The sequence below is a fragment of the Cricetulus griseus genome, chromosome 6, assembly GCF_003668045.3.
Source record: "Cricetulus griseus strain 17A/GY chromosome 6, alternate assembly CriGri-PICRH-1.0, whole genome shotgun sequence".
NCBI classification, from domain to species: Eukaryota; Metazoa; Chordata; class Mammalia; order Rodentia; family Cricetidae; genus Cricetulus; species Cricetulus griseus.
Window position 1 is genome coordinate 141,764,743 of NC_048599.1, and position 26,743 is coordinate 141,791,485.

At 50.1% G+C, this 26,743-nt stretch overlaps 1 protein-coding gene across 4 annotated transcripts in view; it reads right to left on the reverse strand.

Moving 5' to 3' along the window:
• Window positions 1–1,657: 1,657 nt before the first annotated feature.
• The window catches only part of Zer1 (zyg-11 related cell cycle regulator), a 40,981-nt gene continuing 15,895 nt past the window's right edge, over window positions 1,658–26,743 (reverse strand). For 3 of the 4 annotated variants that reach the window (XM_027423144.1, XM_027423146.2, XM_027423145.2), the window contains 15 exons: window positions 18,554–18,805; window positions 16,834–16,984; window positions 16,283–16,719; window positions 15,837–16,013; window positions 13,861–13,975; window positions 13,601–13,747; window positions 13,136–13,309; window positions 9,435–9,650; window positions 8,257–8,298; window positions 8,041–8,160; window positions 7,414–7,529; window positions 6,520–6,723; window positions 5,463–5,560; window positions 4,723–4,825; window positions 1,658–3,190 (listed from right to left, as the gene is read on the reverse strand). In XM_027423144.1, the coding sequence (XP_027278945.1) occupies window positions 3,133–3,190; window positions 4,723–4,825; window positions 5,463–5,560; window positions 6,520–6,723; window positions 7,414–7,529; window positions 8,041–8,160; window positions 8,257–8,298; window positions 9,435–9,650; window positions 13,136–13,309; window positions 13,601–13,747; window positions 13,861–13,975; window positions 15,837–16,013; window positions 16,283–16,719; window positions 16,834–16,984; window positions 18,554–18,711 (2,316 nt within the window). In that variant the 5' untranslated portion in view covers window positions 18,712–18,805 and the 3' untranslated portion in view covers window positions 1,658–3,132. Of the gene's footprint in view, window positions 3,191–4,722; window positions 4,826–5,462; window positions 5,561–6,519; window positions 6,724–7,413; window positions 7,530–8,040; window positions 8,161–8,256; window positions 8,299–9,434; window positions 9,651–13,135; window positions 13,310–13,600; window positions 13,748–13,860; window positions 13,976–15,836; window positions 16,014–16,282; window positions 16,720–16,833; window positions 16,985–18,553; window positions 18,806–26,743 lie in introns of those variants that run through there. The other variant, XM_035446306.1, reaches the window with a different exon arrangement.

Genomic DNA, 26,743 nt, shown 5'->3' on the forward strand with positions numbered 1-26,743 from the left:
ACAGAGATCTGCCTGCCTCTGCTTCCCTAGTGCTGGGATTGAAGGTGTGTGCCACCAGCACCTGCCCAGCCAGTAAGCTTCTTATTTTATTTATTTGTTTATTTTTTATTTATTATGTCTACAGTGTTCTGCCTGCATGTTTGCCTGCAGACCAGAAGATGGCACCAGATCTCATTACAAATGGTTGTGAGCCACCATATGGTTGCTGGGAATTGAACTCAGGACAGCCAGTGCTCTTAACCGGTGAGCCATGCCTCCAGCCCCGGCAGTAAGCTTTTATTAAGAGCCCTGAATGGGCAGGTTGGAGCGATGGCTGAAGGATGAATGTTTACTGCTCTTCAACAAGTTTGGCTCTCAGCACTCATGCCACACAGCCGTGAGCTGCTGTCCTCTTCTGGCCACCGTGGGCACCACACACATACACTCCCACCAAGTAACTAAAATGACCAAAAAGAGACCTGGATGCTCAGAGTACTGTGCTGTGTGCTGAGCCTCGACATAGACCCATGGAAGTAGGCAGGCGCTGTGATGGGTGAGCAAGAAGCAGTGCTCCAGAAGCTGTGCTCTCTCCTTTTCTGTGGTGACCCGAGGTAAGAAGGCACCTTTTGAGTCCATGGACTCTGGACTGTTCCAAGGACTATGATAATGCTGAATGCGCACACACAGGAAAACCCAACACAGGGCATGCCCAGATGGAGGAATCAGCAGGCCTTGACAGCCACTCCTGATCCCTCCTGGACTTGGCTGACCCACTCAGAGTTCAAGGGCAATCCACCGTTTGTGATGCCCTTTCTGGCTAGGCCATGTGGGTCGCCAGTGATAGAGGGCACTCACCTAGGGAGGAGCTTGGTGTGGGCTCTGCTGAGAGGGAAGAGGGGACCTCTACTCCACTGAGAAGGGCGTGGTCAGCAGGCCAGCTCCCAGAACTGTTTAATGTGTTCCGGGCACTCCTGCCTCCACCCTCTGCGTAGTCTGGAGAGCATCTGACTGAATGGTTACTGTCAATCCCAGAGTCAGTGAGAGCAGGACTACTCGAAGTCACAAAAGCCTGAGAGGTATAGCAGGGCTGTCCAGGTAGAGCCGGAGTCTGGTCACTTCATGATGTTCCCAGCTGTCTGCTCTGTCCTCCCACCTACACCCTCATGCTCCTTTATAGTGCCACTCACTCCCCAGGGACTGAGTACTGTCTGTCATGGCAAGGCCACTGGGTTCAGCTTAGCCTTATATGGCTCTTTCCTCTTCTCTCTCCACAGGGAGCTATGTGACACTGCCCAGCACCCAGCAGAGTTTCTGAGCCACTTCCACCATTCCCAGCAATGGCAGGGGGGCACCTTTCTTATCTTTACTGCAGAGTGGCAAGTCTATTTATATTTACTGGGTGTCTCTCCCAGCAGGCTGTGCCATCCCAGTAGAGACTCTGCCATGGTAGCCAGCCATGAACTCAGTGTCTAGGTACAGGTGTGCAGAATGTCACAGATACATACTCACCTCAGTATGGTTACCTGTCCCCAGCCTGCAGGCACATAAAGCTACAACAAAAGCACTTGCACTTCAGGATCCTCCTGGGAGACTCCTAGCTCCTTCCTGACCCCCTACCCAGTATCCCCCCAATCTCTTCTGAAAAAAAAAAAAAAAAAAGAGGGAGACCACTCTTCTGCACTTTGCACAAAAATGTATTTCTGTGACACCCCAAAGTACAGACATTTCCCCAAACCCCAGGTGGTAAAGCAATGGGCTGTGAACTCTGCTCACGGTCTGGCAGCTGCCAGAAGGGCCTGGGGTGGAAAGGAGGGACTAAGGTAGGGAAGCACATATTGAACTCTCTAACCTGGCTGGGGAGACTGTTTCCTTTGGAGAGGTCAGTCACCTCTCACTGAGCTCTGTGAACAGCCGGCCCCTTCTGCCTGGAGGCAGACATGCCAGGCCAGAAAAATCAAAGAACAGGCCCAGGGAAGAAAGAGCAGAAAAAGCCACACCAAAAGCTGCCTCCAGGTTCAGCTTTGCCCCTTGTGAGCACAGGCCTCCTCCCTCAGTGGCTGGCCCTGTGTCAATAAGAAGCAATGCTGATACAGTGCGGGGGTGCGCAAGATGCCTACAGAGCGGCCTGTCACTGTGCCTGTGACACAGCAGCTTCTCAGGGACAGCCTGAGTGGGCTGGAGGGACACATGACTGTCCCAGTGCTGGTCTCGAGGTGGCTGCCCGCTGCCACTCTGAAGGGCTGGAGTGGGGACCTCCTGCCTTGTAGTATCTTCTGGGCAGGGGATGGGCTCAGCTCTGCTGGTGGGAGTACCTGGGCACTGGGGTGCTGTGAGCAGATGAGGACTGCAGAAAAATGAGCAAGACCCTGGTCCTGGAAGGTGCCAGCTGCCAGAGCTGGGGTGGGTTGGGGCATGTTTGGCAGAAGGGGCAGTGGAATTGCCTCTGAGTTCTGACCATCTCTGGGCTGGAGCCTTCAGAAAGGGAGACTTGAAGCAGCCTCCATAGCAGCACGGCCAAAGGCAGGCCTGGCCGTAGAGCAGTGGGCCAACACAGCCCTGCTTCTCCAGGACAGGAGCTGCATAGCCTGAGGCCTGGTAACATCTTACTCTCTGGCCCCAGATGGCTCACAGCCAGGAGCACCCATGCTTCTGGGAGACTCAGTGGGGCCGGTCTTAATCCCCAAGCGCTATCACCATCACCTGGGAGCCCAGACAGGACACTCAGGCAGGCATCAGCGATGCTGAGCAGCCTGGTAAGGGTCAGCTCCTCCAACAATAGACAAAAACCAGGCCAGGGTCTGAGCTCACTGGGAAGGGCAGGACACTCACAGAATTAGAGGCAAGCCTGGCTGGGGCAGGAGTGAACATGGCAGCAATGAAAGCTTGGAGGCGGGCTAAGAGTGGCAAGGAGCTGCAAAGACTCAGGAGAAGTCATACACACAAAACTTCACACTTCCTAACCAAAAAAAAAAAAAAAATATATATATATATATAATATATATATCTCACTAACATTAAGGAAAAGCGTCGGCTGTGCAAAAGTCCTCGAGGTCTCTTCCTCCTGTGGGAGGCCCTGGAAGGGACCTGCCCACTGGGCCTCCAGCGCTTCCTCCCGTCCTGTGGTCCGAGCTGTGTGGCCATGGGTGGAAGCCTCTATCTGGACGTGTCCATGTTCTCCTCTCTATAGTTACTGCAGTGATCAATCACCTTGCTGGATATAAGGGGGAGAGCAGTGGAGGATGGCTAAGGAGAGCTGCTCCTCCTGGGGTCCCACTCCCCCTGGGGCCCTGCAGCTGCCTATCAAACCTTAAGAGTGACCCTGATAGTGGCTGGCAGAGCACCTGGGAAATAGTGCCTGTGGCCATTGCCCTCAACTTGAGAAAGGAGTCCTACAATCAGCCAGGCCTGAGCTCCCAAACCTACTGCTGCCCTCTTTACCCTTCCCCTGCACACTCTCTCAGCACAAGTCACTAGGGGCCCCAATGAGCATCAGTCTGGGGATCTGCACAGGCAGCACGCTGGCTCCAGGCCTTGGTGTCCCAGATCATCCTGCTCCCTGAGAAAACTGTCAACCATTGCTGGTGCTGTTGCCTTTGAACTTGCACAGCTTGCCTGCTCAACAGGAAGCCTCTGGGTCTGAGGGTTTGCTGCAGCCTCAACTTGTTAAAAGGCTGCAGCAAGGTTTTTTGAGAAGGAAATGCCCAAGGCCATTCATTCCTTGAAGCCAGAAGAACCTGCTGGCTCAGATACATCTCAGGCCTCAGGGTGCTGAGAGGGCTGACAAGCCCCACCTAGTGACTGGCAAGTCCTAGGAGCCTTGTTTGACGTGGGTAGCCCTGGGCCCACTGGTAAGAATTCTACAGGTGAGGCCTGTTCAGTTCTAACACTTTCCAGGAGACTCCCGAGGAAGACTGAGTTCAGGGACTAGCCTGTCAGTTAATACCGAAACAGTGCCTGCACCAAAAATAATGGCAGAGCTGGCTGATGCTTCCAGCCCAGAAGGGCATATTCTGGGGGTGGGGTTGGGGGGGTTGCCTGAACCTCATGTTACACTGTGCTTAGAATTATAGTAAAGGACTACACTCCCAACTAGAATGGATCAGGAGAGAGGAAGGCCAATCCAGTGGATACTAACATGTGGTGTGTGCATTGTACACACACCACAGGGACAATCAGAGCTGCTGCTTAACACTCAACAATGAATCCCATGGATACAGAAGCCCAGTGAAGTCTCTGGCATACTCCAACCCTCACACTGATATGTGTGTTTGTGTGCATGCATATGTGTGTGTGCGCGTGTGTGCATGTGTACACGTGCGTATGCGTGCCATGGATGGGGCCTTGCACATGCTAGGCAAGTGCTGTGCCACTGAGCTTCACTCTTGCCCATCGAATGGCACTTTCCCTGGTGACCCTCACACTTGCATTCAGATAGACTAGCACTGTGCACATGTGGCTGGCCTCTAGAATATGCCTCACCACACTGCAGAGTTCTTGCTAGTGCTGAGCAACAAGGAGGGCTCTCCGTGGGAATCAAAGGAAGCCAACCGAGTGGTGGAGAACAGATAAGCTCTGCTGACAGTTGACCGCTTATCTCTGTCATGGGTGAACAACAGAGGCCACTGATAGACAACCATGCACTGTCTGTTCCACATTCAACCCTGAGTGGCCCCTGGGAACTTCTGCCATTCCCCTTGCCCTCCTCTCAAGGTACCCAGACAGGAACACAGGTTCGCCTCTTACCGGGCCATCTCCTTGGTTTCCTGCCGCGCAGTGGCCATCTTGACCAAGTCCTTCAGCAAGGGCAGCCCACCTTCTTTGATCAGCAGGGGGCAGTACTTGTCAGCTACAAGACAGGAAGGAGCAGGTAGCTGAACATAGGTGGCCTTCTAACGGTCTGTGCCCCAGACCATGCTTCCAGAACTGCTCTACAGTGGCTTCCTGGGGGAAGGACACCGCTGGAAGCAGGGATAAGCCAAGTCCACCCAGTTTCCTAGGTCCACCTGGATGGGAAAATGGTCCAGCCTTGGGAAAGACACTTCCCTATTGTGGTCCAAAGTTGTTATAGTTTCCCCAGACTTTGTCCTATGGAAAATATCATCCCAACCACAGGCCCAAAGCATGACACCCCTCTGAGAGGTTTGTATCACGACACAGGTTCCCAGGGAGCTCTGGAAAAGGAGTCCCCAGGCTGCAGCTTACATTATGACATTGTTAGTAAGATAGCCCCCGGTGACTGTAGTAACAATCCAGGCTGGAAACACAGGTGTCCTTCTGCCCTGCAGGTGGCAAAGACTGGAGAGTTCACTCACAAGTAGGGTGGCAAGTGTGAAGAAAGGCACATTGGCACAGGAAGTGCGGAGGACTGCTCTGAGACATAGGCTAACAGTAACTCTATGTGTCCCCTCCGGCATGCCAGCTCCCTGTGGACATGCTGTGTTCATCTGAGTGAGCGTCTGAACTAAGAGAGGGGAAGCACTCACGGTAGACAGACACGAGGTTGTACAGGGCCCATGTGGCCCAGTGCTGACTGACTGGAGAGATGCCCTGAGGAAGGAGGCGGAGAATCGGCTCAAAGGACCTGGAGGGAGAGAGACTGCTGTTACCCCGAGATCGAGACCAGGGAGGATGTGAACATTTTCTCCTCCCTGAGCTCTCTTCCCTGCAGGGTCCTAAGGGCAGCATGGGCAATCCTGTGGGATGCCAGAGGCCCTGCTACAGGCTCTGCCCAGGAGCTCACTCTAGAGATGATCAGTCATAATAGAAGGAAAAGGGCAAAAAGCTGGGGGGGGGTCTCAGCAGCCCCAGAGAGAGGCAAGATGTGGTAAGGAAGGGAGAAACCCTGGAAATCACCTACAGTGATTCTAGGCCAGGCTAGAGTTCCAGTCTCCAAACCAAAAAAAATCACATCAGCAAAGCCTCAGAGGGGCCCTGAGACTCACCATCCTGTCCCTCAGCAGGGCCCTGAGACTCACCATCCTGTCCCTCAGCAGGGCCCTGAGACTTACCGTCCTGTCCCTCAGAGGGGCCCTGAGACTTACCGTCCTGTCCCTCAACAGGGCCCTGAGACTTACCGTTCTGTCCCTCAGAGGGGCCCTGAGATTCAGCAACCTGTCCCTCAGAGGGGCCCTGAAACTCAGTGTCCTATCCCTCAGAGGGGCCCCAAGAATCAGCATCCTGTCTCCCAGGGACCTGGGGCCTGATCAAAGCTGCACACTTTAGTCCATCCTTCAAATGAATACTTAACTTTTAATGACCAGCTACACACACATCACACACACACAGGAAGAAAGGGTGATTGCAACCCACTCACAGTATAGTAAGAACTAAAGTCAGCCCGATGGGGGCCTGATTATAGGTGAAATATTTTGTTGTGTATTTAGTTCTATATCAAGCATGCATAAAACACAAACCATGGATACACACAGGTGTTAATACGTGGGAAATGCGCCCATCATACTCGAGTGGGAGCAAACGACTTCAGAGGACAGGACCACAGCACTCGGGGACAAGCAGATTTTGACTCTCCATGCTGTGTACCTTCCCATCTCAAACCTGTAGTTGATATTTCTTCGGGAGTTGATGTCCCAGCTCTGGATGGCCGCCCACATACGTTCCTCCACCTCTGCCCTCTGGGGCTCACAGACACCCCAGGCCTCGGGCCCATCGAACATGATGTGGGACAGGACACCACAGGCATTATAAGAAACCTCGATGCCATCGGCCTTGCTTTCCAGCAGGTTGCTACCAAGAGGAAGAAGGAAAAATCCATCATGTACTCATGGATTATAACCCAGACAGTCCATGCCAGAGGCACTATTCCTATGACTCTGATGTTCTAGCCTCCTGAGCCCTAGGGTGACAGGTGTGTACTACTGGGGCTCAGCTGGAAATGAATTGGGTCTTTTGTTTGTTTTTGAGTCAGGATCTCATACAGTTCAAGCTGGCCTGGAACTTGCTATGTTGTCAAGATTCCTGTTTTGTCCACCAAATGCTGGGATTATAAGTTTGTGCCACCATATCCAGCCACTTGTTATTCACAGACTCCTTCAAAAATGGATGTGACATTACTGCCATCTGTGGCAGATTGAAACAATAAGGAAACATATAAGGGGTTAAGAAATGACCCTGAGGTTAAGAGCACACACTGCTCTTTCAGAGACAGGAGCCAGGTTCCCAGCACACATGGTGGCTTGCAACTGCTCATACCCTGCAACTCCAGGAAGACCCAAATCTCTGGGTTTTATGTGTAACTGCACTCATGGGTACATACCCATTCCTCACACACACACACAATTCAAAACGGAATCAATTGAAAACAAAAGCCACATTGTAGACAGAACGCAGTATCAATAACAGAAACCTAGATGGAGCACAGCTGTGGTCATACAGAGACTACTGTTTGGAGTACCCTGGCAGCCAGGGAGCACCAACCTGAAGACGCTGATGAACTGGGAGGTCATCAGCTGAGGCCGCAGCTCCTTCACCTCTGCCACATTTCCCAAGAGTCCTAGCATGTTCCGGTGCAGCTCCTGCTTCTCTGGGAACTCCTGGGTAACGACAGCCAGCAAGGTCTTTGTACTCCATCATTTGCTGTCTGACATTGCTACCCTGAAGGCTTTCCGGGCACCTGTCTGAATGGCCCTTCTAGACAAAGGAGGTACAGTAGGATGACCCCAACTTCCTAGTGGTCCCATGACTGTGGGACAAGTGTGGCTCCATTTGCCACAGCTCAGAAAAGTCCTGGGGAGCCCCCTGGGAAGCTAGAGCAAGAAACAGAGACCTACCTTCTGGGCAGAACTGTATTTAGTTGGCAGGGAATGGTTTGTGGGCAGTTAGAACAGACTGCCGTGAAAAAGGCAGGTTCAATGTCAGAAAGGATCTCAAAAGGCCCAGCTGGGTGGCATGGAAGGGGGGTGTCCCTGACACTTCTCTTAGGGGCAAACACTGTATGTGTGGCCCTGAATTGCTTATGCCCTGGGTATCCATAGGAACCCTGTATGGGATGGCACCTGTCGGGTAGCAGCCTGTGGGATGGGTGGCTGCTCAGCCAATGCCTACCTTGAGGCAGTCGAGAAAAAGCTTCATGCCATTGAAGTTGAGGAACATCTCGCAGTTGTCGGGTGTCTCATCTGTAATGTTCCACAGGGCACTCCAGGAGAACTCCATGACCTGGTCACACTGTGGGGGAGACACAGTTCAGTTGTGTCCTCCTGAGGACAGCCTTGGCACAGAAGCTTCTGGGGGTGAGGGCAGAGTGTGTGAGCTTCTCCTTACCGTCTTGTCCAGCAGCTTCTTCTGAATCAGCTTCAACATGGTCTGTAGGAGAAAGGCTGCCTGAGGTCAGGGCTCCAACAGCCCAGGAGCACAGCAGAGAGTACCACTGGCTGTCCCAGGCAACACAGCCTGACAATGTCCAATGCTAGGTTTTGGAGGCTGTTTGAAGGTGGCCAAGTACATACATAGCCCAGCCCTCCCCTGCTATGGGCTGCACTTCCCCAGGGACAAAGTGAGGGTGGCGACTAGTCCTGCCTCTCCTTTCCTTCCTTATCTGTCCTGTCCCATGTGCAAAGCTGGGTATTTCTTCACACTAGGCCAGGGAGCCACAGTGATGGAAGGGCCAACCCTGGTCTTTTCCACAGAGATTACTGAATTGGAGCTGAATGGAAGTAGTTTAAAGACAGAGAAGGCCACACAATCATAAGCAACAGTCACATTAAGAAATTCTTCTGGGGCTGGAGATATGGCTCAGAGGTTAAAAGCTCTGGCTGCTCTTCCAGAGGTCCTGAGTTCAATTCCCAGCAACCACATGGTGGCTCACAACCATCCGTTATGAGATCTGGTGTCCCCTTTCTGGTGTGCAGATATACACAGAAGCAAAATGTTGTATACATAATAAATAAATAAAATCCTTTTTTAAAAAAAAATTCTTCTGGCCAGGTGGTGGTGGTGCACACCTTTAATCCCATCACTCAGCCAGCCTGATCTACAGAGCTAGTTCCAGGCTAGTCAGGGCTACATAGAAAGACTTTGTTTCAAAAAATAAAAAATTAAACAAACAAACATCTCTTCTGGGGGAATTTCAGAGATGGCTCTGTGTTAGGACAACCCAAGTCCAAGTCTCAGCACCCATGTGAGATGATGCATGGCCCCTCTAACTCCAGCTCTGGTAGGTGAAACAACTCTGGCCTCCACCAGCACCCACTGACAGACACACATAATTAAAAATAAGCCAAGGGGAAGAAAGAAAGTACTCAAAGTGCTAGTGTGAAGCTCAGTGCTGGGCACTTCCCTAGCAAATGCTAGGCCCTGCACTCTGTCCTCAGCAATCCTCTACTCCACCCCACCCCAGGGTCAATCCTACGCCTTTTCCCTACCCCTTCTACCCCCAGCCCAGGTCTCCAGAGACCTCACTCACAGAGGACAGGATGACAGGGGCAGGAAAGCACACGTACCACGACGAAGCCCATCTTGCCCACTGCCTCCTTGTGGTCATTGTCCACCTGGCAGACCAGGGCATTACACAAGTGCACGGCAATGCGCTGGATTGACTCATCCTGCCGGGTGGGGCTGAGGATGCTAAGAAGAAGTTCGTTCACCCGGCGGTACTGGAACTCCAGTTCCTCCGGGATGCTGAAGTTGCAAAGGGTCAGACAGCAGTTCCGCTGCACCTGGGCCAGTTTGGGAGGCAAGCAGGGAACATTCAGTACAGATTTGTAACGAGGCTCCAGGCAGAGGCCACCCAGAGCCGGGGAGGCCCTCTGGAGGAGCAAGCTACCTGTCATTTTGGTTTGAAGATTTTGAGATAGAAGCCTGTTGTCTTGCTTTTTTTTTTTTTTTTTTTTTTTTTTTTTTTATTAAGGTTATTCTAAAAAAAGCTTTTTAAAACATGAAATTTTATAGCATATAAAATTGTAAAAAAAAAATACCCATGTAATCACTACCTATGCCAAGAATCAACACTGTCAACACCCAAAGTCCCTTCCTGATCCTAAGAATCTTCCTATCCTTCCCAGGGAGCCATAGTCCCCGTTCATGACTGCTTACAAGGTCAAGTGTTGTTACATGCGGCTGAAATGCACTCATTTTCACTGCAGCATAGTATTCTCTCGTGACATCTAGTTTATCTATCAATTCTCCTGCTAACAGACTTTGGGTACCGTGCATAATGTATTATACATGCTTTCTGATGTACATAACACAGCTGCACTAAGATACACATGCTTCGGGGATTTCTACTCTTAATGTTCTTGACAGGGTCTTATGGAGTCTAGGCTGGCTTCAAACACAGCTGAAGATGACAATGAACTTCTGGTCCTCTTGCTTCCACCAAGCCTGGCCTCCTTGAGGACTTTCTGGATCACAAAGTCTAAGTGTACATGTATTCATGGTGCTAGATAACGAAATGCCAGGCTGTTTTCCAGGTCTGTGTTGGCCTGCATTCTCACCAGCAGTGAACAGGCCTCTGTCCACTCCCTTCTCGGCTGCTCTTTGCCAGCCTGCATGCGTATGATGATCACTGATCACTATTTAACCTCATTTGCTTCCTTATTAAACATATATTCTAGAGTTTAAAATTTATTTATGTGTATGACTGTTTTGCCTGTACCATGCCTTGTGCTCAAGGAATTCAGAAGGTATTGGAGCCCTTGGACTGGAGATACAGCCAACTTCGAGCCCCCAAATGAATGCTGGCGCCAAATGAGTGCTGGGAATTGAACCCATGTCCTCTGCAAGGGTAATAAGTACTTTTAACCACTGAGCCATATATCTAGCTGTTTCCTTCCTTATTTAATACTGACATTCACCATGTTTTATTGATCACACTGTTTAGAGAATATGGTCCCTTAGTCAACACCTTAGGTTTTTTTTCTCATTTATCATACACACACATACTTTTCACAGTGAAGGGAATTGAACCCGAACTTCATGCCTTGTACATGTGCTCCATCACTGAGCTATGCACCTGGCCCAAAGTATTATAATGTGAGAAAAAGTTTATTTAAAAGTTTTTTTTTCTTTTTTTAAATTTTTACTTGTTTGAGACAGGGTTTCTCTGTGTAGCTCTGCCTGTCCTGGAACTCACTCTGTAGACCAGGTTGACCTTGAACTCAGAGAGGCAGTATACTGCCTCTGCCCTGGCCTTACTTCAAAGTTTAAAGGTAACCCTGTACAATGTTTATATGCTACAGCCTGTGCAGAAAGCTACTAGTGTCCAGCAGGCAGTGGTGGCGCACACCTCTAATCCCAGCACTTAGGTGGCAAAGGCAGGCAGAGTTCTGTGAGTTCAAGGCCAGCCTGGTCTACAGAGCGAGTTCCAGGATAAACAGAGCTGCTACACAGAGAAACCCTGTCCTCCCGCTGCCAAAAAAAAAAAAAAAAAAAAAAAAAAAGAAAGAAAAGCTAGTACCCTAGCTCCTTTGTTTTCTTGATTTAAATTTTATGAACGTGGGTGATTTGCTAGGATGTATATCTGTGTATCATGTGCACACAGTGACTATGGAGGTCAAAAGAGGGTGCTGCAGTCCCTGGTACTGCAGGAGAAATGGCTGTGAGATAAAAGAGATTTGAGCCTGGACCCTCTGCAACATCCGCAAGTGCTCTTAGTTGCTGAACCATCATTCCATTTTCTTTCTATTTTTTCCTGATTTTCAAGACAGGTAGGTGTGTGTGTGTGTGTGTGTGTGTGTGTGTGTGTGTGTATGTAGTCCTGGCTGTCTTGGAACTTGCTTTGTAGACCACAAGACAGGTGTGTGTGTGTGTGTGTGTGTGTGTGTGTGTAGTCTTGGACTTGCTTTGTAGACCACAAGACAGGCGTGTGTGTGTGTGTGTGTGTGTGGTGTGTGTGTGTAGTCCTGGCTGTCTTGGAACTTGCTTTGTAGACCCAAAGACAGGCGTGTGTGTGTGTGGTGTGTGTGGTGTGTGTGTTGTAGTCCTGGCTGTCTTGGAACTTGCTTGTGTGTGTGTGTGTGTGTGTGGGTGTGTGTGTGTGTGTGTGTGTGTATGTGTGTGTGTGTGTAGTCCTGGCTGTCTTGGAACTTGCCTTGTGTGTGTGTGTGTGTGTGTGTGTGTAGTCCTGGCTGTCTTGGAACTTGCTTTGTAGACCACACTGGCCTTGAGCTCACAGAGATCCACCTGCCTTTGTCTCCTGAGTGCTGGGATACCCAGTGATTTTCCTTTTGAGACAGGGTTTTACTCTGTAACTCAGACCCCAATCCTTTCCTCAGCTTCCATCACAAGCAAGAGCCTGATTCTCCACTTCTCCCCCTCTTTTTTTTTTTTTTTTTTTTTGGAGACAGGGTTTCCCTGTGTAGCTTTGGAGCCTATCCTGGCACTCGCTCTGGAGTCCAGCCTGGCCTCCAACTCCCAGAGATCCGCCTGCCTCTGCCTCCCGAGTGCTGGGATTAAAGGTGTGCGCCACTAACGCCCAGCCCTTTCCCCCTCTTTTGTTTGAGCCAAGTCTTCAAAGCAGAAATTGTTTGTGGAGAAGGAGAGACTGCTCAGCAGTTAGGAGCACTGGCTGCTCTCCCAGATGACCTGGGTTTAATTTCCAGTACCCACATGGCAGCTCACATCTGTCTATAACTCCAGTTCCAGGGCTTCTGACACCCTTACACAGACTTACATGATGCAGGCAAAACATCAATGAACATTAATAATAATAATAATTTTAAAGAATATATAAAATTGTCTGCACATTCACACCTCATAGAGGTAAGCATCCACATTACACAAATAAATGCAGCACTGTGCAAATGACCTATTTACTAAATTCTCATGCACAGACTAAAATTCAGAGTAAGGGGTGTCAGTGGAAGGCTATAAGTGTGGTAGGGCTCTAGGTGTACTTCATGTCTTTGTATCTGTAACTGCTCTATAGTGAATGCTCCTTTATTATACTTAAAAAACAGGTATTATAAACAACCTCCCCAACAGTTATAGGGACAGAGGTGCTGAGGAGACGGCACATCTGAAACTCAGAAGGCAGTGGGCTGCAGTCAGGCCAGCTTCTGGGGCCCTGGCGTGCCAGGGACAGGTTTCTGGGATAGCAGCCATACCAGGGGAACTGGCAAAGGTCACTTAAGTCCAGGTAAGCCTGGGCAGCAGAAGGGATTACTGGGCCAAAGCATGCAGGCCACAGTAGGTGGGGGCTCACCGTCACCTCCTGGTAGGACTCCATGCCATTCAGCACCACCTGAATGACCTGCCGCCGCAGCTTGATACTTTGCTCTGAACGGTACTCGGAATTGGTCAGGTAGAAGAGGGCAGCACTGCCGGTCACTTGAATGTTCTTGTCATACTTGTGGCACTTGAGGGCCGTGATGACCAGCTGTGTAAAGACAGGGTGGGGGCTGGGGCTGGAAGTGCTGCCAGAGCCAAGCAAGGACAGCCTGGATTCTGAGTCACCATGGCTCCTCTGGGAAAGGCTGACCCTAGCCCTGCACTCCTGGGTAGATATGGAGGAGAGCAGGACCTAGGGCAGGGAAGTCAGGCACTGCCAAAGAGCTGCAGGCTGGCAAGGCAAGGCTGCCTATTTCCCTGGGATCAGGAGTGGGTGCAGAGGGACACAGAAGGAGGGCAGGGCTCTCTGAGAGCCTGAACGCTCGGGGTCTGAGCTGACCTTCAAGGCCCGCAGGAGCTGGTTGCAGCGTTCAATACGTGCAATGTCAAATAGCAGGTTGATGGCCCTGGAAGTGATCTCAGGTCGGTGTTCTGTGTAGGCCTCGATGGCATTCAGCACCTGCTCTTCATTTTTGTCACCACTTACCTAGTGATGGAACAAGTTCAGAACAACCCAAAAGAGGCCAGGTAATGGGATCCCCAGACTCAGTAGTGCGCCAGTACCTGGCCACTTTCTTCCTCCCACACCCCACCTCTTACTTTGTAGGCTGGAATGTGTGTGAGGCGACACAGGGAGGTCTCAAAGAGCCCAAGGAACTGCAGTGGCCTCTTCAGAGCCCGGAAAGGCATGATGCTGCTCTTGGAAGGGTCAGTGCTGGGAAGAGAGCATACCAGAGTCACCAGCCTGGCCAGACCTGCCGGGGTTCCCCTATGGATGAGCTATTTCACTGATGGAGAAACAAGGGCAGCTGGGCATTGGTGGCGCACCCCTTTTATCCCAGCAGTCGGGAGGCAGAGGCAGGTGGATCTCTGTAAGTTCCAGGACAGCCTGGTCTATAGAGCGAGTGCTAGGATAGGCTCCAAAGCTACAAAGAGAAACCCTGTCTTGAAAAACCAAACCAAACCAACCAACCAAACCAAACAAAACAAAAACCAAGGGCTAAGACTGGCCTTGATCCTCCCACCCCCACCTCCCAAGTGCTGGGATTACAGGCACATGCTACCATGCCTGTTTTATGCTTTGTTGGGGATGGAGCCCAGGGCTTTACATACGGTAGGCAAACACTCTATTACTGGATACATTCCCAGCCCCCACTTCTTGGTGGAAGGGTGGGAAGGACACAGTATAGAAGAGCATGGATGGCAACTGCTACCACTACCACCTTAGAGAGGTTTCACCTGCCATTCTAACAGGAACACATGTCACTAAAAAGCAAAGATAAGCTCCTCTGCCAAATGCCACTAAATACTGCTGAGGGAGGGCATGAGGCCAATTATAGTGGCTGGGCTGGAATTTGATCTCACCACCAGTCCAGAGGCACACAACAACCATGGCAACACCTGAGGAGCAGCAGTCCAACTGTCCTGCTGGTCCCCACAATACCATCATGCCGCGTTGCGTATTTCTCAGGCACACTGCTTTTGGCACGCAAGCCTTGTGCATGCTGATCCCAGCCTGCTCAGAATGGCGTAAGAATGGCGTGTGCATTTCCCAGGCCAGTGTCCAGAATGTCTATCTCCACCAGCTCACATGGGCCACAGTGGGCAGGGCCTGACTTGCTTCTTTATTTGTGCTAATTTATCCAAAGTGTGTGTATGTGTACTTGTGCATGCTGGCACTTGAGTACTCATTTGGAGGAAATCACTGGACAGTTTGTAGGACTGGGTTCCACAGGTCATCAGGTTTGGTGTCAAGCACCTTTACATGCTGAGATATCTTGCTGGCACTTGACTTAAAAAAAAATTTTTTTGATTATTTATTTTAATTTTCTGGGTATGTGATGGGAGATGTCATTCTGTAAATATGTTTCTCTTATTGGCTGATGAATTAAACACTGTTATCAATAGGGAAGCAGGATAGGTGGGTCTAGGAGATGACAGAGAGAGGAGTCACATGTCTCCAGACATTTCTCCAGTAAGGTAAGACCATGTGGAAATACTTAGACATAGAAACGGGTTAGTAATTAAGACAGAGCTAGCCAATAAGAAGCCCTAGTCAACAGTCATTAGCTTTATAATTAATATAGAGTCTTGTGTGTTATTTGGGGGCTGAAGCAGCAGTGGGACCCAGGCAGCTGGCGGGAAAGAGTAAACATAACAGGTATGGGTGTTTTGCCTGCATACATGTTGAACTGTGTGTGTGCCCGGTGCCTGCAGAGGCCAGAAGAGGATGTCAAGTCCCTTGGAAGCAGACTTACACAGACAGGCTGTGAGCCGTCATGTGGGTGCTGGGACTCAAACCCAGGTCCTCTGGAAGAGCAACAAATGCTCTCAACTGCTAAGCTAGCTCTCTAGCCACCCCAGCCCCCTTTTGAAGCTATGTAGCCCTAGCTGGCCTTGGATTCACAGAGATGAGCCTTCTCTGTCTCTGTGTATTGGGACTAAAGGTACGCATCACTATGTTGAACTCATGGACTTGCTTCTTATGTCTAGCATCCAGCACAGTACATGGCACAGGGCGTTTAGTCAGGGCCTGGTAAATGACATCCTCCCTGCAGCTACAGCCGGGTACCCACCTGGTCTGCCCTGCCTCCTCATCCATCTTGGAGATGCTGCAGTTCTCTAGGATCATGTGGCCAGAGATGTCCAGGGACATCAGGTTCCCCAGCTTCTGCACCAAGAGGCTGAGCACCTTCCGTGTCAGCTTGAACTTGTAGTAGCTGGAGAGGCGGTCTCGGGAGATGTCCAGGTGGCTGGAAGACAGGCAGGGGCCACAGGTCAAGATCTGGTTCCTCCAAGCCACAGCAGGGGAGGGCCCATGCCTGCCACAACTTCCCCAGGGAATTCTGGGGAAAAGGCCTGCAGGGACTTAGGTGCCTTAAATCACCCTCATCCAGCTAGAATATGTGGTCTAATGAGTGGGCTCTGTCCCTCTGCTCCATGCAAGGGTTCCCTCTCTCTCCCACACCTCTCTCCCACTCTCTGCCCTCCCCTCCTGCCAAATGCTGAGTGAGCAGCTCACCGCAGCTTGTGCAGCTGGGCGATGACACGGATGTGCTCATCTGACAGGTCCATGTTGTAGAGCACAAGGGACATCAGACTGTCCTTCCACTGTGTTAGAAAGGTAGCGTCGCTTGTCTGGATGCCTGAGAGGTCCAAGGCAGCCAGTGAATTGAGTGGTCGGAGCAGTGACTCTATGGGGACACCGTCTATCATGCGGCCCAGGTTGAGGAAGCGCAGGCGGCTGAAGCCTTCGAAGGTGAAGTCCTTGACCAGCACCTGGCAGGTAGGGTTGACGAGACACTCGTCCTCGCAGCCCCCTGGGTTGTCCTCCTCATAGAAGATGTTGGCACAGCCAAAGAGGCTCAAGGACACCAGACTGTGGCTGAAGCTCCGCAGTGTCTGCAGGCTCTTGGCAGACAGCTTCTCGCAGTTGGTCAGATATAGCTCCACCAGGTCCTGGAGTAGCAAATCAGCCTCAGCTCCTCTGCCCACCATGTGCCACCCCAGGCCTGGTTTCCGGAGGGGAGGGGGGGAAGGGCAGGGGCTGCACAGCAGGGAGAGTGGTCTCACCTGCTTTCGAATGGCCTCCAGGTCCTGGTCCTGCACCAGGTCCTCACGGAGGTGGATTCGAGTGAGGCGAGTGCTGCGGGGGTCTGAGAAGAGGCTGAAGAAAGTCTCATGTGGCTCAAAGGTGCAGGCAGCACTGACCAGCTCCACATACCTGGGAGAGATGCAAGCCTAGCTCAGGGAGTGCTTAGGAGTCTGGGCTACCTTCTGAGCCCACATCAAGTGCCTGAGGGTTTAGTAGATCACCTAACAGCCAGCTTAGTGTCCTCTCTTCACAGAACCTGCTTAGATTCTCACTATACCATATGCTTCAGGAGACAGGAACCAAAAGGTGGTCTTCAGGGTGACCACCTGGGACAAAAGGGGCCTCTTATCATCGACAGCAAGTCCCAAGCACTTCCGGTCAGCAGCCTAAGCATGAACCTGCACACACAGCACATGTGGCTCCTCTTGGCAGGCTAGGTCATCACCAGATCAGCCCCACCTCAGCCACAGCCCCTCCACGGGCCAGATATGTCTTTTCTTAGTTGCCTTCTGCATCTTATCAGCCCTTCCAGGGTGTGCGAGTTCAGGAAAATGGTTTTAAGCTGACAGCTGGGTGCTAGGCAGAGAGTAAGTCTTCAGTGTAACCCTACCTAGCAGGACACCAGTTTATGCTGAATCCTGGGCTAGGGGCTTGGAGAGATGGTTCAGCTGTTAAGAGCACTTGTCCTTAGGGACTGGAAGGAGTGGAGGGAGGGAAACTTGGGTCAGGATGTAATGTATGAAAGAACAGAAGTTTTACTTAAAAAAAAAAAAAAAAAAAAAAAAAAAAGAGTACTTGTTCTTGCAGAGGACTGGTATTCAGTTCCCAGCACCTACATGGTGGCCCCTTAAAAAAAGGAAAGTGCCAGGCATGGTACAGCACACCTCGAATCGGAGGCAGAGACAAGCAGATCTCTGAGTTTGACACCAGCCTGGTCCACAGAGTGAGTTCCAGGACAGAAGAGACTATACAGTGAAACTCTGTTTGGCTCAAATGGTCCCAGCTGGGAAACTCCTGAGTATCTCTAGATGTCAGTCTTCTCACCTGGGAGAAGCTGATACAGTGTTCAGCATCATGCCTGGTCCACATCAAGACCATTCTGAGCTCCGTCCTCAGGCCCCATGCGGCTATGAACTCTCTGATCATAACTGGTACACACTTGAGAGTTCAGGGAGTGTATACACATTGTGCTGTAGGTCCAAAGCAGTAGCGGGGTGAAGGGTGGGGGTGGGGTGGGTCCACCAGGAGGCTGCATAAAGATCATCTGGGTGATTCAGTCTCTGAACAGGTCTGTTGTTCTGGTCTTAATACACATACATGTACACACACATGTCCATGTGTACTTAGTTCAGAAGTACAGGCACAGGTGTGAGCACACACACAGGGTAGCACACAAAGCCCTGATTTACATGTGGGATTTTAAATTAACTCATCCCTAAACACACACACGCTGCTTCACACACACGTTCTGTGCTGTATAAAATACCCATTCCTTCAGGTGCCCCACCTGTGCACACACCAATGCATATGTAACCGTATCTCTGTGGTAACATACATACATCATTACTGCCCCTCACTGTCACACTCACAGCCACTTCCCCTGGTGGGGGTCTGGACACAGTCATGATCTTCAGCTCACACTTCACCCCCCACATTTGCCTCCAACCCTGCCCCAGTCCTGGGGAGTCCCTTGCTTACTCATTGACCAGCTGGTCACAGATTTCGCTGGGCAAGAAGATGTCTGGATGCAGCCGCAGGGTCTCCTTGTCCAGCAGGTAGCCCAGGGTACCATCAAGATTCCGGAGACAGAAGTCAGTACAGAGGGTCATCAGGGACTCAGGCGTGTCGGATGCCATGCTGGGAGGAAGGCAGGTGGCCACTCTAGGGCAAGGACCCACAAGAGCAACTATGAATTCCCAACACTCACAAGATCATTGGCAGAGCCACAGCCTGGGAAGGAGAGAAGGAGAAAAGAAGCCATATGAGCTGCAGATAAGAGCCTGTGTCTACTCTTTGTGTGGGGAAAGGGAATCCCCATCTATCACATTCAAATGAGCACCTTAAAAAACTTCACCAAGCTGTAACCCAGCACTTGGGAGGCAAAAGCAGGAGTATCAGGAGTTCCAGACCAACATGAGCAAGTCCCTGACTCACAACAGAAGCTGAATGTTATCCAGTCACAGAAGGTACTCATGTAACACTGGGGCATGCTACCTGAAGAAACCAATTATGAAGATTACAACACAGTCCACGGAATGTGCAGCTGCAAAAGGCAACTCTACACAGACAGACAGAGACTAGTGTATGTATGATGGGAGCTAATGCTCCGAGAGATGGGGTTTTCTTTGGGAGTGATGACAGAGATCACACTGTGATCTCACTACACACCACAGGATACTTTAAATGGATACTTTAAATGGCTGGAATACGTGGCCTGTGAATTACACTCAAATTGTTACTTTATAAAGTGAAGTCTTGCTGGGCGTTGGTGGTACACGCCTTTAATCCCAGCACTCCGGAGTTCAAGGCCAGCCTGGACTCCAGAGCGAGTGCCAGGAGGATGGGCTCCAAAGCTACACAGAGAAACCCTGTCTCGTAAAAAAACAAAAACAAAACAAAACAAAAATACACTACAGGTCTTAAGTAAAGTAAAGGGCCTGTTTCACAGAAAGTCAATGATGTAGGTTTAGCAATGTGCCCCAAATCCCAGCACTTGGGAGGAAACTAAGGTAGTGGATCAAGAAGCTCAATTCTCATCAAGGAAACATAATGGAGATTCAGGTGAGGGAGGGGGGAGGGGAGGGAGAGAAGGGAGTCACAGACTACAAATGGGTATCTGGTCCTTCCTGATTGGATCCATGGGTGTCTTCACTGTGAACATTCACATTTTTTGCTATAATTCAGTAAAGAGATTAAAGTGGTTGGCACTAGCCAGGCATGATGTACACTCCTTTAGTCCCACATATTCAAAATATATAGGAAACATTTACAGACCAGTAAGGAAAGAAGCATCCGGTGTACCAGTAGAATGGGGCAGAAGATCTAACAGGCACCTCCTTAAGGATGATTGCCTCCTGAAGGGCACTCATCTTGCTCCATCAGTATCAGGGAGATGCACACCAACCCACAATGAGATGCCGTTTCCCACTGCAAGCCAGTTCAGCTGCAAACACCAAGACTGGTGAAGATACTGAACTGCTCCTGGGTGTGCAAAGTAGTGTGAATGGGGCGGTAACAAGATAGTTAAACAATACTGACAGAGGCTGAGCAGGAATGTGTTTTCAAGGTTTAGTGAGTGTGCCTGCAGGGATGCCCAATAGAGCTACATATGCAAATGCACAACTAGGGCCAGTGAGATGGCTCGTGGGTAAGGTGCTTACCATGCAAGCCTGGGACCTGAGCTCAATCCCAGAGCCCACAGCTGAAGAGACAACAGACTCCCAGAAGTTGCCCTGAGCTCTACTTAGGGACTGTGGCAGGTGTACATCCACACCCTTATATATACCTAATAATAAATAAAACTTTTTTTTTTTTTTGAGACAGGGTTTCCCTATGGCTTTGGAACTCACAGAGATCCACCTGCCTCTACCTCCCGAGTGCTGGGATTAAGGCATGCGCCACCACCATCCGGCCTAATAAATAAAACTTTTAAAAGGTACACTAGATGTTCACAGCAGTATTTTTTGGTGTTGTTTTTCAAGACAGGTTTCTCTGTGCAGTCCTGGCTGTCCTGGAACTTGCTTTGTAGACCAGTCTGACCCTGAGATCTGCCTGGCTCACAGCAATATTCTATATAATGGCCCCCAAAAGAAGAGACCCTTGAATGTCCACTGACATTGCAATGGATAATTACAGTATATTTATTTATTGCTTAATGACCACACTGCAGTGAGAATACAATCAACAACTTGGATGACCCTCACAGTGAGACAAGGAAGGAGTCAGAAACAAGAGGGCATTCCCTTCCACTAACACATAAGGAAGTCTACCCTGGGATGGGACTATTTCCTTGGCAAGGATGTGTGTGTAGGGATGAGCACCTGGAAGGAAGTTTTTGGATTTAGATGAGCTTCGGGCCATTCTTCTGAGTGGATCTACAGGTGTCTTCGCTGTGAACATTCATATGTATGCTATATTTCAGTAAAGAGATTAAAAATGGATGCCACCAGCCAGCTATGGTGTCACACACCCTTAGTCCCAGCACTCAGGAGGCAGAGGCAGGTGGATCTCTGTAAGGTCAAGGCCAGCCTGGTCTACATAGTGAGTTCCAGGACAGCCAGGGCTACACAGAGAAACCCAGTCTCAAACATAAACAAAACCACAATTGGCACCAATGGAAGGAACCACACTTGAAAGAGATCTGAGCCAGGAGTTGGTGGCTCACACCTTTAATCCCAGCACGCAGGAGGCAGAGGCAGGAGGATCTCTGTGAGTTCAAGACCTGCCTGGTCTACAAAGCGAGTGCCAGGACAACCTCCAAACCAATACAGAGAAACCATGTCCTGAAAAACCAGAGAGAGAGAGAGAGAGAGAGAGAGAGAGAGAGAGAGAGAGAGAGAGATCTGGATGCACCCGGGTGATAAGCAAATGGCTGCATCGACTGCAAACTCATATTGTACTTAGGTGAACAAGAAATAGTTCCTGGGGGCTGGAGAGATGTTTAGAAACAGGGGTTTGGAGCATGTACTGCTCTTGTAGAGAACCTGTGTTTGCCTCACCATCTAGATCTGTGGGCTCTGTGAAAGTTCTATATACTATGAATATAGACATCTTGAGCATCTGTGGATAGTATAGTATCCCCTGCGGGTACTGAACTTCAGAAGAGTTTTGGTGTTCTGGAGATGTAGTTCAGTGGTAGAGCTCATGCTTACTATGTATGAGACTTCTGGGCTCAATCCCCGAATCCCCCCAAAAGTACAGGGTCTGTGGTCAGACAGATGTGTCTGTTCTGACTTCATTCTGTAATTCATTGGGAAACAATGTCACCTCTGCAGATCACAGTGTACTCATCTGGAAAGATGAGGATAATTCTCTTGCCAGGGCTGGAGGAGCTGAGGAGATAAGAGGCTGGGGCTATGTGTGACAGATAAGGACACTCAAGCTCAGAGACTCAAGGCTACTTTGTACAAACTGGTCTTTTTAGAGCCATCACATCATCTCTAAGAACACAGAGTTCTCAGCCTATGGGCCACAAACCTTTGGGGGTCAAACAACCCTTTCACAGGGGTTGATTAAGACCATCTGTAACATGAGCAAAGTTACAGTTATGAAATAGCAATGAAAATAATTTTATAGTTGGGGTCAGCACAATATGAGGAGCTGCATTAAAGGGTCTCAGCCCTAGGAGGAAGGTTCCAAGGCTGCCCAGCTTTGGGGCAGCCTTCTAAGCTTCTCAGGACATGGAGCAAAAGACAACATTGCCTGCACTGGGGAGGCTGAGGAAGGAGGATCACAAGTTCAGGACCAGCCTGAGCAACTTAGTAAAACCCTATATTAATAAAATAAGAATGTGGGGTAGTCCAGTGACAGAGCACTTGCCTAGCATGTGTGAGACACTGGGTACCATCTTCAGCAGGAATTAAAAATCAACTATTCTTTTGCTTTTTTTTTTTAGACTTATTTTATTTTTTAGAAATTTATTTATTTATTTATTAAGTCTTCTGCCTGCATGCCAGCAGAGGGCACCAGATCTCATTCAAGGTGGTTGTGAGCCACCATGTGGTTGCCGGGAATTGAACTCAGGACCTCTGGAAGAACAGTGCTCTTATCCGCTGAGCCATCTCTCCAGCCCCCTTTTTTTGTTGTTGTTTTGTTTTTTTGTTTTTTTTTTTTTTTTTGTTTTTCAAGACAGGGTTTCTCTGTGTAACAGCTCTGGCTGTCCTGGAACTTGCTTTGTAGACCAGGCTTGTCTCGAAATCACTGAGATCCGCCTGCCTCTACCTCCCAGTGCTGGGATTAAAGGTGTGTGCCACCATGCCTACCTTCATTTTGTTTTATAGACAGGACCTCACTATGTAGACCTGATTGGCCTAGAACTTTCTAGAAAACCAGGACAGCCTTGAGCTCACAGAGATCTTCCTGTGTCTTCTGGAATTAAAGGCACGTGCACTATGCCCACCCTTAACATCAACTTACATATAATGTGTGTGGAGGGAGGGTACATATGTGTGAGCACACACATGGAGGCCCGAAGAGAATGACAGAGCTCAGAGCTGGAGCCACAGGCCCCTGCCAGTTGCTTGATGCAGGTGCTGGGAATTGAATTCAAGTCTCTGTAAGACTAGCATGCACTTTAATAAGTCAATTTTTTGTTAGTTTTATTTATATTATTTTGGATATATAGGTGTTTGCCTTCATGTATACCCATGTACAATATGCATGCCTGGTGCCCTTGAAGGTGAGAAGAGGGCACTGGACCCCTTGTGACTGTAGTTATGGATGTTTGTGAGCTACCGTGTGGGTGCTGGGACTCAAACAAGTGCTCTAACTGCAGAACCATCTCTGAGGCCGTTATTTTTCTTTTCTTTTTTTCATTTTAAAGGCAGACATCCTGATTCTCACTGCCACTTCTCTCTTCTGCCAAGCTGCTCTTGCTTCTGTGTCAAGCAGGGTCTGTTCTCCCTAGACCCAGGCCTCCCACAAGGCCCATGTTTTGGCAGTCCCATTGGCAGTGTGTGGCCGTCTAACACTCTCTGGGGATGGCACAAATGGTGATGTTGCCTGGACCTCAGCATGACTTTCCTTACTTGCAGGTCTGCCAGACTCAAGAGCCTGGGCCTTCTTCCTGCTGGCACAAGGGGAAACAGCACAGCGAGCTCAGGCCTGCTGGGGACCAGTTTTCTGACCTCCTCCCGCTAGCCTACCTCCTCCACTGGATGGCAAGAGGCCCCAGGCCTAGTCACCTGCAGCCCCACACCTAGTTCCTTCTCTGCCTAGTAGGACTGTCCAATTTCAACCAATGATTTCTTTCACCCCCGAAGAGTGTCCCCTGTAACTACCCATCCACATTTATGTCTTGCCTCTACAAAGCATCTCCTGGCCACTCACTGCACTGAGTTCTCTTACTGAGCCCTCTCTACCATCCCAGTGCCCAGGGAGGCATTGCTGCCCTGTCTAGATGTTTCTGCTGAGGGTCCCAGTTCCAGTTTATTCCTCCTGCTTTCATGGTAGACAGAGGGCAGATGCCAGACTGTCAGTTTCTTTCTTTCTTTTAAGATTTTTTGTTTTTCGAGACAGGGTTTCTCTGTGTAGCCCTGGCTGTCCTGGAACTCAAGAGACCAGACTGGCCTTAAACTCAAAGATCTACCTGCCTCTGTCTCCCAAGTGTGTGCTGCCACCACCTGCAGGATATCTGTTTCTGTAGTGCTTCCCTCTATGAACCTAGCCATGAACACCTGAGTGCATGGGTCCTCTATTGAGCTAGCCAGACAAGGTTCTACTTGTATGAAACATCCCGGCACTACAAAGAGACAGCCGCCGGGTGTTGGTGGCGCACGCCTTTAATCTCAGCACTCTGGAGGCAGAGGCAGGCGGATCTCTGTGAGTTTGAGGCCAGCCTGGTCTCCAGAGTGAGTGCCAGGACAGGCTCCAAAGCTACACAGAGAAACCCTGTCTCGAAAAACCAAAAAAAAAAAAAAAAAGAGAGAGAGACAGCCACCTCAGAACACAGATACAGTCACTGGGAGGGTACTCTGGAGGACAGGTAAGGGCCTGTGTCCACTCTATGCTTCAGTGTCAGGGCAGACTTGACATTTAGCTAAGACCCTAGGATGAGCCGTCTCTAGCTAGCTCTGGAAGTGGGAGGAGGAAGATAAGTGCAGTGGCTGAAAGGACAGGGTACAGGTTAATGAGCCCAGGTGGTACTGAATACCAAGCACAGGGCCTGGGGGAAGGGAAGTCTCAACAAATGTCCATGGCTGGAGCCACAAAGGACTTGCAGGATGTCTCATGAGGCTGAGCGTGAGTTCACTGTCCCCAAAACACTGCTGAATCCCTATGGGCTACAGCAGAGCCTTGTGGCTGGCTGGGAGAGAGCCACCTTTCCCCTTTTCTGCAGTGCCAAGGACAGACCCCAGTAGCTACCCTGCTCTAGCTGGGCTGCACACATGGAAGGGTCGTCAAAAGCCCCAGGAGGACAAACTAGGTGAATACTGCCACCTGTGTTCACCTCCTCAAGGAGCTGACCCTGCAGCTGTGGTGAGGTGGGTGTCCTGGGTGAGCTGGGGAAGGAGCTGCCCTCATCTGGCACCAAAGCTGGAGGGTTCAGAACACCCTACCACACCATGCCATCCCTTGGAGAGTTAAGCATCTGCATCCTCATGGCAGGTTCCAGCCAACTGGAATTCTGGCAACTGGGGACTCTGATATTGTTAGACCATCAGAGGAGAACCCCATGTCTCTTTTCTTACAGGCTCTTTAGAACATGCAGGGGGAAGGGCGGTGGGAGAAAAGAGAGAGAAAAACAGCAGCCCAGGCAGCCACCCTAGCTGCACCCCCTCCATGCTGGGTGCTTCCAGACGGATATCCAGCTCCTTCCAGAATTTACTTCCTACAGTTTCTTATTTAATCAGCCAAACATCACAGCCCAGTACCCTGTACCAATAGAGAGCTATTCATTTGCATAACAATTTGTCTATGACCCTCCCCCCAGCTGCCAACTCGGGAGGGCTGACTGGTGGCTTGCACTCACGCCCACATCCTTGGTGCCTACTAGTGCCTGGCATTTAGGCTGAACAAAGGTTTGCTGTTGCCAGGATTACCTCATGATGGTACTCTGAGGTAGAGACTGCTAGTCATTTGCTGATGAAGATACTGAGGCCTACAGCTAACACAAAAGTAGCCTGAGATAGCAACTGACTTTGGGTAGGGATGTAAAATCTAAACTCACCAATCATACTCTTCCATTCATCCAACCATCCATCCAGAGAAATAGTGACGAGTATTCATAGGAAGGAATAAGGGACCCCAGCAATATCCTGACACCTAGAGGACAGAGAGTCTGGGGAGCCAGAGGATCCGACCCTTGGAGCAGTGCCTACCCTGTGAATGAGATTCCCAAATAAATGCCCTATTTACAGTTGAATGCTTTCCAGAAAGGAGTGGATCCTGGGCTAGAGATCAGGGACAGAAAGCTGCTGTGAAGATACTCCAGACAAGTTTGGGGGGGGGGGAAGAGGGGTGGTGCTCTAATAATGGACAGAGGTGCAGGTGAGGACTAAGTCTGCAGGGCATTATGCTGGGAAGACAGAACGAGGGAGGAAGGCACATCCCCACTAGGTTGCTGGTATCTCTCTTGATAAAGAAACAATGAACAAATACTCTGTGTTGGGGGGGGGCTTTGGGGCAAGCCAAGAATCACACCGCTTGGGCTCTGTTTGTGCAATCAAACTTACTAATGCCTATACTCCTCAACACTGGATTGCACCAGCTCCCTTCAAACTCCAGCCTGCAAGTGTGGCAGCTGAGGCTGTGTGCCAAGCAGTCTGCACAGGCACTCTCCGCTCATCAGGTCAAGACAGAGGGTTTCAAGCTTTCCAGCTATGCTCTGAATGGTGCCACCCACACTGTCTTATGCAAGGCTCACTTTCCCTTTTTCCCTTCTGCGCTACCACTCTTTCCTTACAACTCCACGAATCCTTGCACATTGACTACATATGATCTGGTTTTGTGGTAGAGATGCCAGTAGCACCATGGACCAGGGGTAGCAGCTCCCTAAAAGTAGGGACCCTGTATGAGTCACAGGACCCCCCACAATACAATAAGTGAATGACAGGCTAGCTGGGATTCCTGTCTCTTGACATCTCTGGAATTACAAGTGCATGTCACCACACTGCTTTTTCCTTTCCTTTCTTTCTTTCTTTTTTTTTTTTTTTTTGAGACAGGATTTCT